At 52.0% G+C, this 12,189-nt stretch overlaps 1 protein-coding gene across 1 annotated transcript in view; it reads right to left on the reverse strand.

Annotated features, from left to right (window-relative positions):
- Positions 1–2,900: 2,900 nt before the first annotated feature.
- myo10l1 (myosin X, like 1) overlaps positions 2,901–12,189 on the reverse strand; it is a 33,714-nt gene continuing 24,425 nt past the window's right edge. The window contains exons 21-44 of the mRNA XM_047050805.1: positions 11,969–12,089; positions 11,461–11,567; positions 11,026–11,326; positions 10,499–10,768; positions 9,679–10,281; positions 9,478–9,601; positions 9,140–9,278; positions 8,903–9,007; positions 8,563–8,658; positions 8,035–8,128; positions 7,873–7,928; positions 7,540–7,682; positions 7,117–7,311; positions 6,641–6,798; positions 6,396–6,516; positions 6,077–6,225; positions 5,671–5,819; positions 5,248–5,455; positions 4,846–4,982; positions 4,625–4,748; positions 4,083–4,439; positions 3,581–3,757; positions 3,217–3,408; positions 2,901–3,092 (exon numbers count right to left, since the gene is read on the reverse strand). Coding sequence (XP_046906761.1) covers positions 2,988–3,092; positions 3,217–3,408; positions 3,581–3,757; positions 4,083–4,439; positions 4,625–4,748; positions 4,846–4,982; positions 5,248–5,455; positions 5,671–5,819; positions 6,077–6,225; positions 6,396–6,516; positions 6,641–6,798; positions 7,117–7,311; positions 7,540–7,682; positions 7,873–7,928; positions 8,035–8,128; positions 8,563–8,658; positions 8,903–9,007; positions 9,140–9,278; positions 9,478–9,601; positions 9,679–10,281; positions 10,499–10,768; positions 11,026–11,326; positions 11,461–11,567; positions 11,969–12,089 — 4,231 coding nt within the window. The 3' untranslated portion in view covers positions 2,901–2,987. The remainder of the gene's footprint in view (positions 3,093–3,216; positions 3,409–3,580; positions 3,758–4,082; positions 4,440–4,624; positions 4,749–4,845; positions 4,983–5,247; positions 5,456–5,670; positions 5,820–6,076; positions 6,226–6,395; positions 6,517–6,640; positions 6,799–7,116; positions 7,312–7,539; positions 7,683–7,872; positions 7,929–8,034; positions 8,129–8,562; positions 8,659–8,902; positions 9,008–9,139; positions 9,279–9,477; positions 9,602–9,678; positions 10,282–10,498; positions 10,769–11,025; positions 11,327–11,460; positions 11,568–11,968; positions 12,090–12,189) is intronic.

Consider the following 12,189-nt stretch of genomic DNA (forward strand, 5'->3'; position numbering starts at 1 on the left):
TACGCAAATCAGTCCGCAGGATCGTGTCTGTGTGCCAGTGATTCTTGTCTCTAATTTAAAAACACAAAAAGTGAGGACAATTTCAAATAATTTATTAAAGCATAATTTTGTAAAGCCAGTTACAAACAAAAATAACCACAAACGAATTCCTCTCTCTTTCTCTCCCCCCCCCCCCCCCCCCCCCCCCCCCCCCCAAACAAGCACGTTTTACAATATCATGATAATTACATAAATCCCACATAGGCCCCACTCTGACCGCCTGCGGCAGGAACAGGAACCTGATGAAACAGCGACCTGTAAACACAGACCTAGGATCAGTTTACCTTTCTCAACATTAGTACTACCTGAAACACTAACCAGAGATCTGTGTCTAGGGGCAGCTTCCCAATTCTGTGTTGCAGTTGTTAGACTCTGACCTATAGAGATAGAATGGAAGAACAGAACAGTTCTTGTTTCCACATGAATATGGCTCATGGATTGCCCCAGGTATTCCAAATGTTGCATCTCGTTGCAGCCACTGGTGCACATACTAGTTGAAACTGTAATGTCCAGTGTTTTAGTCATTCTAATTCTATGGACAGGATCCTGGGGGCCATGTGGGTGAGAAGGTGTGAGATTCAAGACAAAACACACGCAGACACATGGCTTACTCAGTGGGAGTCTGATACTGCCCAACCAGCGAGTTCAGATACAGTGCAGTTGGTGATCCAGATGTAGACAGACTTCTAACCCTTTGTGAGGTACATCATCCGCCTCTGGGTCCACTTTCCACAATTCACACACAATCTCATCTTTTGACCAGTGACAAGTGACACCATTCACCAATAGATATATTTCAACCCATACTCCCATGCCAACAGTTCCCATAACTACCGTGTCATTTTCAACACTCTCCAGTTGGTTTACTTCTCAACAAACCACAAATACTTTCTGTCGCTCTTCAATACATACAATATGAAATAAATACCCTATACCCCCCACTTTCCCTCCCACCCAGCCCCCATCTCCCCTTCACGATCACAACATCATTCTCTTGTAAAAAGGTTAGTCATGTAAATATACTTATAGCTCATGTGCACACTCAATAATCTTTTTCTTTTTTACTAATTTTGTAAACCCCCCCCCTCCCCACCATCAACCCAATATACACCAATAATACACACGCTCACAGTAGCATTCCAAACACAGCACTTCAGAAGGGGGACAGTGTGTGGGGAGAAGGAGGAGGAGGAGGGGGGGGACATATATTAGTCACATGACCACAGACAGGTTGTATGCATACACAGACAAAAGTCCCTCCGCTTTGGCCACAGGTCTTGTTGCAGTCACTCTACAGTCTTTGAAAAGGAAAAATCTACCAAAGGTAGATATAGAATGTATAGAGAATCCCACAGAGGTCATATACTGCAGCTTCAACCAATATGAATGTATTGCAAAACAAGGCTAAAACGTCACTAGAATACAGAGAGAGAGACACGCGTGGGCCAAGACTCCAAGAGGCCCTACCCAATATGGCCGCCATGACGGCTCTACACATTTCAATTCTGTGAAAACCAAGTAGGCGGATGGCACTGCTTGTGAGCGTTCCAATGGCATCTTAGATACATAGGAGTTAATGACTGTTCATTTGCCTGTACTTTACACAGGACTCACATGGTCTTTAAAATGGCATCTATTTACTGTACAATTACAGTGACCACTCAAATGCACTATAGTTTCTACCATATGGGAGCAGTATACAAAATGATACGCGTCGACCAGTGTACATGTGTATATGTGTATGTCGGTTACATGTTAATATAGAATTATGCAATGTGTATTAAGAGGTCATGAAATAGGAGAATGTACAGTCTCACACCCTCCTGGGATAGTTTATGGTCACTCTGAGCCTTCCTTTCTCTACAAACACTTCCATACCCAGGCTTGAGAGCTGCCGTCCCAAGACAGAGGCTCAGAGTCAGGGTGATTGTGACCAAAAGGTCCCTTAAGAAACCTGCCATCCCGGTTATCAGAAAAGGTTTCTGTGAAATTGTTCAAGTTGTTTGAAGTCACTTCCTATGGCTACGTTTGCATCCTACTGGTACTGTAGGATTGGATGTGTGAGGTCACAGGACTCCACAGGAAGTGAGCACCACACAGGAAGTGAGCACCACACAGTCTGACGAACAGGGGAACCGATTTCCCATTTGGCCCCGAAGAGAAACCAGACTCAGTGAGAAAGAGAAAGATAGCGAGAGAGAGAGAGTGAGAACAAGAACAAAAAAGAGTGATAAAGCAAGCAAGGGAGATAGAGAGAGACATAGGGGAAGACCAAGAGGCAATGGACTTCTTCTATTGGCAGTGCTCTGGGATGGTGGGGGACAGGCGGGAGGGGCGGGGGTTAAGGGTCACGTGGGGTTGTTGTGCTTGTTGTCATTGGTCCGTTTGGTCCGGAGTGAACGCAGAGAGAGTGTGAGTGTGCTTGAACATCTACATGCAGGACTAAAACTGTTAAGAGTTAGAAGGTAAGGAAGAAGTGTCCCAAAATACTGATTGTTTTTTTTCCCCATGCTTTTTTTTCAGTAGACATCTTTTCCATGTCCACATTAAATATGTCCCTTTTTGTCTGTAGCGCCACCATAGTTGTCCACTCCCCCATTTTAACCCTTGTTCCCAGGAAAAAAGAACTGTTGGTGTCTATTTCCGTCTTCACACTTATTGATGAGAAAAGACTCCATTTTGGATTCCGTGGTGAAGATCAGCTGATGGGTAAGATGGCCTCCTTTGTGAAAACCAGCTAGCCAGAACTCTGGGCTGGACATCCCATTGTCTCTCTCTCTCTCTCTCTCTCTCTCTCTCTCTCTCTCTCTCTCTCTCTCTCTCTCTCTCTCTCTCTCTCTCTCTCTCTCTCTCTCTCTCTCTCTCTCTCTCTCTCTCTCTCTCTCTCTCTCTCTCTCTCTGACAAGCCCTGTGCTGCTGATTCAAGGGCTGCTATTGGCTGCTGGCGATCACCTGATCCACGCACTGGCGACGCTGGAGACGGACATAATGCTGCAGCGTTTCTTCACCATCATGTTGATGTAGGCCTTCATGATCTTGGTGAGCTCACCCACCTACACACACACACACACACAACGGGACATTGGGGTTTTTATTAGTGCAGTGTAGTCGTTAGGCTCAGCACATGGGCACCAGTTCATGGGTTTGTACATTGTGTGTGTGAGCATGTGTACTCACCAGGGGCGTCTCGAAATACATCTCCCTCTCGTCCACAGTGATCTTGTAGGTGCAGGGCTGGGGAGCTCCGAAGAAGGTGATGTGTTCGTACTGGAAGGTCTCCAGGGGCTTGGGCTCTCCTCTCTTGTACACAGACAGGTTGTCAGCACTCACACCCAGCCACAGGTCATGGGGGAACCCTCCCTCTTTGCACTGTTTGACAGGGGTTCAAAAAGGCAGGGAAGTGGTTAAATGGGTACTACATTTGTGGTGCTTTTCATTTTGAATACAACTTTGTTGACTGGACTGGATGCCACAAAGATGGCTGAACAATCAAAACTTCCCCCTCTCTCCCCCCGTCTCTCTCTCCCCCCCTCCCTCTCACCTCCACGTCGAACAGCGTGGACCCATATCCGGGCCACTCCTTGACGATGCTCATGTACTTGAGCAGGGCTTGGTGCTGGGGCATGCCCTGGAGGCGGGTCCACTTCTCCAGAACGCTGGCCCGGGTGGCTGACGTCTCCTCCTTCACCCACATCTCCAGCATCTGCTCCTCTTCCACCTGGGAGAGTCACACAGACCGACAAGGCAGTCAGTCAATTCATCAATCAACCATGATAATAACTCCTGGGCTTATAGAATTACTCCGGCTGTAAATAAAAGTATGAATGTTTAATGGGCAGAGTCGTTCCCAAAGTAGTGGTTGCAATTTATTGCAGCTGGATAGCGTCACCACGTGGAGGGTATTAGAACTACAGTCAAACATTTTATTGTATAGATGATTTTGTAATGTAGTATATATGTGTAAAGCGGCTCTCTGTAGTGTTCTGTTAGTTGACTTGTGTGTGTGTGTGTTTGTATGTTTGTGTGTGTGGTATGCTACTCACTTTCTGTTTCTTAAGAGAGCCCGTCTTGAAGCTCCGTCGCAGCGTTCCGTCCAGGAAGCTGGGGGTGCGTCGCTTCTCCTGCCCCGCCCCCGCCCCTCCTCCCTGCCCTCCGACTGCTCCCTGACCCCCGCTGGACCTTTCCCCCGCCCCTCCGGCTCCTCCTCCCGCCGAGGCCGCGCCCTGCTTGGTGGAGTGGATGATCCGGTTGCGGAGACGTCCTATTGGATAGACTGTCCCCAGGCTCCACCCGGCCCGGCCTGCACCATCACCGTGGAGATACTGCAGCCGTAAAGCGGCCAGGTGCTGCAAAGTCTCCTCTGGGGCGGGGAAGTGACCACTGATCAGAGACTCGTGAGCCTGAGAGAGAGAGGAAGGAAAAGCAGGGAGAGAGAGAGAAGGGGGGGACGTGGTGAGATGTGTATTTATATATTCCTAAACCCCATTTCTAAAAAGGGTGCAACAGGCGAATACTTTTTTTCATGCATTGGTAGTCAACTGCAACAGCACATTCACTGGCTCTCGCTGTGAGTTGATGAGCCCACCTGCTCAAACATGAAGGCAAACTCCACTCCCTCTTTGGGCATGCTCTCCATGTCCAGGAAACAGTAGAGTTTGAAGTAGAGCCTCCAGCCTCCCTCCTCCTCCTCTTCCTCACTACCCGCCAGTCTGGAAACACACACACACAGGGATACACCATAGCACACACACACACACACAGAGACTTAAGCACACGTACAGAAATGCCCCCACACACTTCCCTTACCTCTCGAACTTGGCTAGGACGTCAGCCACGATGACCCTGCTCTCCAGGGCTCGGTCGGTCACCTTGTTGTGTTCAAACAGGGAGAACAGGTTCCTGCTCTCCTCCATGGCCAGGCCTCGGATCAGCTTCTCCACCACCTGCAACCGGGGAGAACGGCGGAACAACGTTTCAGCGAGGCCACAGGAACGTTACAGCAATGCTATGTGAAATGTGACACGTTACAGCAATGTTACTGGCAGATCACGGGATTGTTACAGCAAGGTTACCGGAACGTTCCAGCCAGAGCAAGACACATGTCTTTCTTTGTTCATAGATGACTGAGGTGTAAATGGTGTGCCCGTGTGTCTGTATTTGTGTGAAGTGTGTGTGTGTGTATGTGTGGGCATGTGTCTGCATGTTTACCTCTCCGGCAGTGGTGTGTGAGTTGATGGAGATCTTGCAGGACCCTCCGCCATGGCAGTAGACGGTGGTGCTCATCTCCTGTCTGACCAGCAGGGCGGCGATCTCCTCCTGGGAGGGCACGTACTCCCTTGACTTGGTCTTCTTCAGGGACTCCCCGATAAAGCCAGCGTAGCGCTCTATCTCTGTTGCCGGGAAGCGCTCTCGCACCCTAGACAATCATGTTGTAATGAAGTGATTGCCACACATTGATGATGACACACAGGAACATGTCTTTTTTTTATCTCTCTTTCTCTCCCTGTACCCCTTTCCCTCTCTCCTTCTCTCTCTCTCTCTCTCTCTCTCTCTCTCTCTCTTTATCTTTCCCTCTCTCTCTCCCTCTCCCCTCTCCTCTCACCCTCTCTCCCGTTTTTCTCTAACACACACCTCTTCAGATGGAATCTCAGGTATCTCAGGATGGCTCGGCCGGGCAAGAAGGTGCAACTCATGCAGGTAAGCAGGTGCCAATGTGCCCGATTGGCTGGGCTGTTAGGCTGAGGCACGTGATTGGTCTGCTTGATCACCTGACAATATACCTACAGACAGAAAGAGAAAAAGACCAAAGTCACTTTCTACAGATGTCAAACTCTTTAACACATTTACACAGTCACATCAATTTAAGACAGCTTCAGAATCTGTGTGTGAGCATTTGAAACCGAAAGAATGTGTGTGTGAGTGTTTGAGACTGACAGAGCGTGTGTGTGTGTGTGTTTGAGACTGACAGAGCGTGTGTGTGTGTGTGTTTGAGACTGACAGAGCGTGTGTGTGTGTGTGTGTGTACTGCTGTGCGTACCTCGTCCCGCAGAGGCTTCAGGTCCTGGCAGGTCTGCAGGATGCCCTGGATGATGGGCACCGTGTCGGCCAGCGTCTCCATCTCCTGCAGGGAGTTGAACACCCTGACGGCCTCGTCCTGCAGGCTGGCGTAGCCCTGCTCCCTCTGGACTGCACGGGGATGGGAAGCACAGCCTGACATTACCAGCAGGGTAGGGAGAATCGTAGAGTACAATCGACATGGACATAGGAGAGGAGAGTGGACAGTGTACAGTATATCGTAGTTTGTATGTATGTAGGGTGTAGTAGGCAGGGTGTAGGTATGTAGGGTGTATACGTACGCCTGGAGACCTCTCCGTAGGGCAGGGGGAGGAGAGGAGAGTGGAGAGGATGCTGGGTGTATCTGAGGATGGGGTTCCTCCTGTAGGTCTGCTCCACTAAGTCTGGGTTCACACTGTTCTCCTACACACACAGTCAAGGGAAGGAATTCCACAGACTTTGATAGGATGCTCTGAAGAACAAAACTTGGCACCTGTTTAGCCAGAGTCGTAGGTTATGCCTGTGGGTGTGTGTGCGTGTGCCCCACCTTGATGTCTCGAATGAGCTGCAGGGTGGGGGTCTCTATGGGGGTCTTGCTGTCAATGACCCCCTGGATGGCAGCTGTCCACCTCATGGCCTCGTTTAGCATCTTAGTGTACAGGCGGTACGAGTGCTTTCTCCCATGCACTATGATGTTCCAGTGGCCTGAAAAACAATGAGGTTAGTATTCTAGTATGCATCCCACACACTTTAGCCTCTATCCTAAACCCTCCACAGTAATCCTTCATGGCAGGACCAGGAGTCTTTAAGCCTATAAAAGATTAATTTTCCTACCCCTCTGTCAATCCTCTGTTCCCGAACCCTCCAATCTCTCAAGTCCCTCCCTCCCTCCCTCCCTCCCTCCCTCCCCTTCCTTCCCTCCCTCCCTCCCTCCCTCCCTCCCTCCCTCCCTCCCTCCCTCCCTCCCTCCCTCCCTCCCTCCCTCCCTCCCTCCCTCCCTCCCTCCCTCCCTGCTTCTCTCACCTGTCTCCCGGTGCACTCGTTCGTCAGGCTGAACGACGGAGCAGAGGGAGTTGAGGAGGAGCGTTCCCATCTTGGAGGAGTTGCGTTCGGAGCTCTTGTAGTAGTCCAGGGAGTTGTGGGTTAACACGAACCAGCGCTTCTTCAGCTTCAGGCACGAGCTCTTGGCCCCCGTCTTAATCTCCTTGTTGAGCCAGCCTGGTGGTGTGTGTGGGCAAGGGGAGGGATGGGGTGTAAGCAGAATGTTACTTATTATATATCCTGAGAAAGTACAACTATACCAAGAAAGGTAACACTGTCTGTGAGTCGGTGAGAGGTTGGGTGAGTAATTGACAGACTCTCTGACTTATTGAGCGGATCAGAGTGTGTGCCCTGTATGTGTTTTGTGTACAGCGTGCAGTGTGTGTGTGTGTGCGTGTTACCCACCCCTGACCAGGAACTCCTGGCCGTCTATCCTGGAGTCTCCCTTGGGCTTCTGCAGCAGGCTGATCCAGTGGTGCATCTCCTCTGGGCTGTCTGTGTTACAGTGGATCACCCGGTTGGCTGTGATGATCACAAACGAGTTGGGCCTGCGGAGACACATGGGGATGTGATTACAGCTGGGAAGAGTAGGGATGTGTGCGTCTGTGTCTGTGTGTGTGTGTGTGTCTGTGTGTGTGTAACTTTGTCTATAAGTCTGTCTCTCTGTGGTATAACAGAGAGTAGTACCGACTGGCTGTGTGTGTGTTGGTGTGTAAAGGTTCAAAATGGCCGTCTCACCTGTCTGGGTTGTCTGAGGCACACACAGAGTCTATGAGCCCCACATCCAGCGTGCCCTGAAGGAGGGACAGGTAGATGATGTTTAAACATGGAACGGAGCACATGTTAGTCTGTGTCAGTACAAGGTGTAGATGTGAGCAGAGGGCTGGTGGAGGAACTGACCACAGCGTTCTTAGGGTTGGCCTGCTCGTGAGACATGTCCATGAGCTGTTCGGGGGTACACACATGCACCTTACTGAGCACGTTGAACCACCCACTGGAAGGGGAGGAAGAAAGAGGGATGGACATAGAGATAGAGAAACAAAGAGAGAGAGAGAAATAGAGGAGGAGAGAAATAGAGGGAGAGAGTGAGAGAGAGAGAGAGGACAGACACAGAGATGGAGAGAGAGGGGGGGGACACAGAGACAGTGGGGGAGGAAGAGGCAGGAAGAGAGCGATTGAGAAGGAGACGTTAGCATTGTGTCCCTGCATACTCTTACTCTGTATATCAAACTGTAAAACCTGATCAATTAAGTTGACTCAAATGATATGATGACATGAATTCCCTAGAGCTAATTGACTCCATTTATCCAGTTCTTCAACTCAAATGGCTGTGGGCAATTCATTTCATCAAACCATTTTGAGTAACAGTTCCAGTGCAGTGGTGGTGTTGGTAGTCTGGATTGGAGGGTGAGACAGGCTCCTGCGTACCTGGCATCCTCTGGTGACTCAGCGAACACCTGATAGGTCCTCTCTTCTGTCACGATGTTCAGTGCATTCTCCTTCTCGTGATTGTCCACTATCTCTCTGAAATAACAAGATCGTAAGAGTGGGAGAGAGACGCGGACGCGGGGTGGCAGGAAAGAGAGGGCAAGGGATAGACCAAGACATAGAAAGAAACAGATGGGGAGAGAGAGTTAAAGAGAGGGAGAGAGACAGAGAGGGGGACACAAAGATAGAGGAAAATTGGGGGGAGAGAGAGAGAGAGAGAGAGAGAGAGAGAGAGAAGCTTTGCGGCATCAGGATCGAGCACTCTCTCTCTGAGGCTTACTTGGCCGCACGTATGTCAATGGTTCCCTTCAGTTTCTCCTCGCTGTCGTTCTCAAAGTACATGAGCTTACTGTCCCTCAGAACAAACCAGCGCATCTTCCAGTTCCTGTGGGGTAGGGTTGACACAATTCTAGAATGAGAATGAGTGATCAAAAAAGGAGCAGAGTTAGGGTTGGGGTCCGGGACAGGGTTAGGGTCAGGTTTCAGCTTCCTTGATGACACACACACACACACACACCTGCGGGAGAGAGTGGAGAGACCGCCACCCTTCTTGTAGAGCCAGCCAGACTTGAGCGACTCCTGTTTGGATCGGAACCACATGAAGGTCTCGTCCTTCAACACACACCAACGCCTCCTCCACGGGATCATCAGCCCAGCTGGGGAGGAAGGAGAGAGGCGGGGAAGGGTAAGACACGGCCAGCAAGGGCGTGTGGTTGTGGACGGCCTGCAGGACAACTGTGCCAATCCAGAGGTGGTAGGACAGATCTTGACGAGGAACTGTGTGTGTGTGTGTGTGCACCTGTAGTGTGTCTTTCTGTGTGTACCCGTAGTGTGTGTGTGTGTGTGTGTACATACCCTTCATGTACAGGTAGCTGTGGAAGTACGCAGGTCCGTTCCCATTGAGCACGCTCACCCTCCCATTGGTCACCTCCTCGTCGGTGTCCAGCAGGCCGTCATGCTCATCGTCGCTCTCCACGTACTGCAACAACGACAGCGACGTTAAAGTGCGTCTGTGTGTGTGTGTTAGCGTGTGTGTCTCTCTGTGTGTGTACTCACAGAGCTCGAGCTGCCTCTGTAGGACTCGAGGCTGGCGTTGGTGCAGGTGGACTTCCTCAACTTCTCGTCCTCCGTCATGGCCGCGCTGCCACGGTTGCTCCCGGTACCGGAGCCGTCGTCTCCCGCGGTGACAGAGCCCTCCTCCTCCTCCTGGTCGTAGTCGGATTCGGTGTCGGCCGGCATGCTGTAGATGGGCTCCTCCCCGTCTCCCAGGCTCTCGGCCATGCTCGTCTTCCTCCCCAGCTCACCCTCCTTCTCCTGGTTCTCTCCCCCTGGTCCCTCCATGCCAGGCAGGGAGGGGGGAGGAGGGGGAGGAGGGGGAGGAGGAGGTGGGGTCGAGCCGTCTCCGGGCAGGGGAGGAGGGGGAGGAGGGGGAGGAGGGGGCGCGGCCGACACGGTTCCCTCGGCGAAGGCCGGAGGAGGAGGGGGCAGGTGGGCGAAGATGTCCTGGTCCAGGGGGGCGTCCGTCTCGGCCGGAGGGGGGAAGTCCGGCAGGGGGATGCACCCCTCCTCTTCCGCATGGAAGCCTTCGTCCACCTCCTCCTCTTTGGGTGCTGCAGTGGCTCCTCCTGCCCCCTCCTGGGGCTTGGGTTTGGGTTTGGTCTGGAGTGGAGACAGAGAGTCAGAGGAGTTCAATTAATGTTGCAGCCAAACTTCTTCCGAAGGTTCAAAAGGCAGAAAGTATTATACTGTATATACAATGTAGAAATAAGATGTTTATTGGGTTAAAGATTTAACACCATGATCATATTTACAGTTCAGCTCGATCAGTGTGATGCCTTTAGCCCCCTCTAGAGGGCTCCACCTGAACTTCACTCACCTCCGCCGAAGCACCAGAGGGAGCCGCTAGGCCGGGATCCAGGCCCCCAAAGTCCAGGAGGTCGATGAGTTCCGTGGCCTTGCGTGAAGCCTCCTTCTTCAGCCGCTTGATCTCGGCGTCCCTGCGGAGCCGAAGCTCCTGCTTGGAGGACTCGCACAGCTGGGACACGCCGTCCTTTCTCTTCTTCTGCAGGCGCTCGATCTCTCGCTCCAGGTTCAGGATTTCCTCCATCTGACGGGCCTCCTCCTCGGTCCCTCCGGGAGACACCCTCTGAGGAGGTCCAAAGAGAAACGACATCAACGACAGGAGAAAGAATTCAAAACACGTGGGTCCATTCTGCCATGTCATGTCACAACATGAACTCAATCGACACCCCAGACAAATAGGAATACACGTGGCTATGAAAGAGAACAATGACATCGTTTGACATCCTTTTTCATCCATCCTTTTTTTCATGACAAGATGACTAGTAGTGTGTGGCCTTGATGATGCTCAACAGAGCGACCCATAGAGAAGGAACAGTTTACCTCTGAGGCCTTGACCTCCTTCCCCTCCGCTCCTCCCTCCGTCTCCTCGTCCGACTCCCCCTCGCCTTTCTCCGCCTGGTCCTTCTTCCCCTCCTCGCCCGTCTTCCCCTCCGCCTCCTCTCTCTTCCTCCTCCTCTCCCCCCGGAGTTTCCGGACCCGGGTCCGAGCCACCTGACCCCGCCGATGTTTCTGCAGCACCAGCGCCGCTTTGCGCTCCCGCAGGAAGCGCCTGCGCAGGAGGTGGCTGCGGAAGTGCTTCTGGAGGGTGACGACGCTGACGCGCACGCGCTTGAAGTGCTTCCTGTCGACAGGAGAAGTGGAAGAGGATTGAATGGAGGTGAATAGGAAAGGGGACCTAAACGAGTGGGGTTCCGTGGATCTCTTACCTGCCGATACATAAGAAAAACAGACTCCCGCTATCCCCTCAGGTCTTACCTGGCTGAGAAGGTGAGCAGGTGAGCTCTGATGATCATGGCTGCCTGCCGACGCACCTCGTCCCGGTCCTTCTCCAGGCATTGCTCCAGAGACTCCTTCATGAACACCTGCAGGAAAATGTCAAAGGTCAAGTAACCATCAGATGACATCGACCTCAACGGGTATAGCTACACCGCCATCCACAGATCAATGCAGATCCATTAAAGGCCACTGTGAGAGGATGTGTTTCTGTGTGTGTTAGGGTGCGGGGTCTGGAGTGTGCTGGGCGGGGTCTGGGGTGTGGTGGGCGGGGTCTGGGGTGTGCTGGGCGTGGTCTGGAGTGTGCTGGGCGGGGTCTGGGGTGTGGTGGGCGTGGTTTGGGGTGTGCTGGGCGGGGTCTGGGGTGTGGTGGGCGGGGTCTGGAGTGTGCTGGGCGGGGTCTGGGGTGTGCTGGGCGGGGTCTGGGGTGTGCTGGGCGGGGTCTGGGGTGTGCTGGGTGGGGTCTGGGGTGTGCTGGGTGGGGCTTCACCTTGGTCTTCCCAAGCTGCCACTCCTTTTTGGTCTTGTCGTACTTGACCAGCAGGTCTGTGCTCTTCTTCTTATCATCTCCTGCAGCTGTCTTCTCCTTCCCCTTCACAATGATCTTGTACCTGAGACAGAGAGAGACATACACACACGGCCATCCATAACCAGTTCAACTGATGAATCAATGTGAATCCACCACTTATGCAGACACGAACACACACCGAC

The sequence above is a fragment of the Hypomesus transpacificus genome, chromosome 3 (genome assembly GCF_021917145.1).
Source record: "Hypomesus transpacificus isolate Combined female chromosome 3, fHypTra1, whole genome shotgun sequence".
In the NCBI taxonomy this organism is placed as follows: Eukaryota; Metazoa; Chordata; class Actinopteri; order Osmeriformes; family Osmeridae; genus Hypomesus; species Hypomesus transpacificus.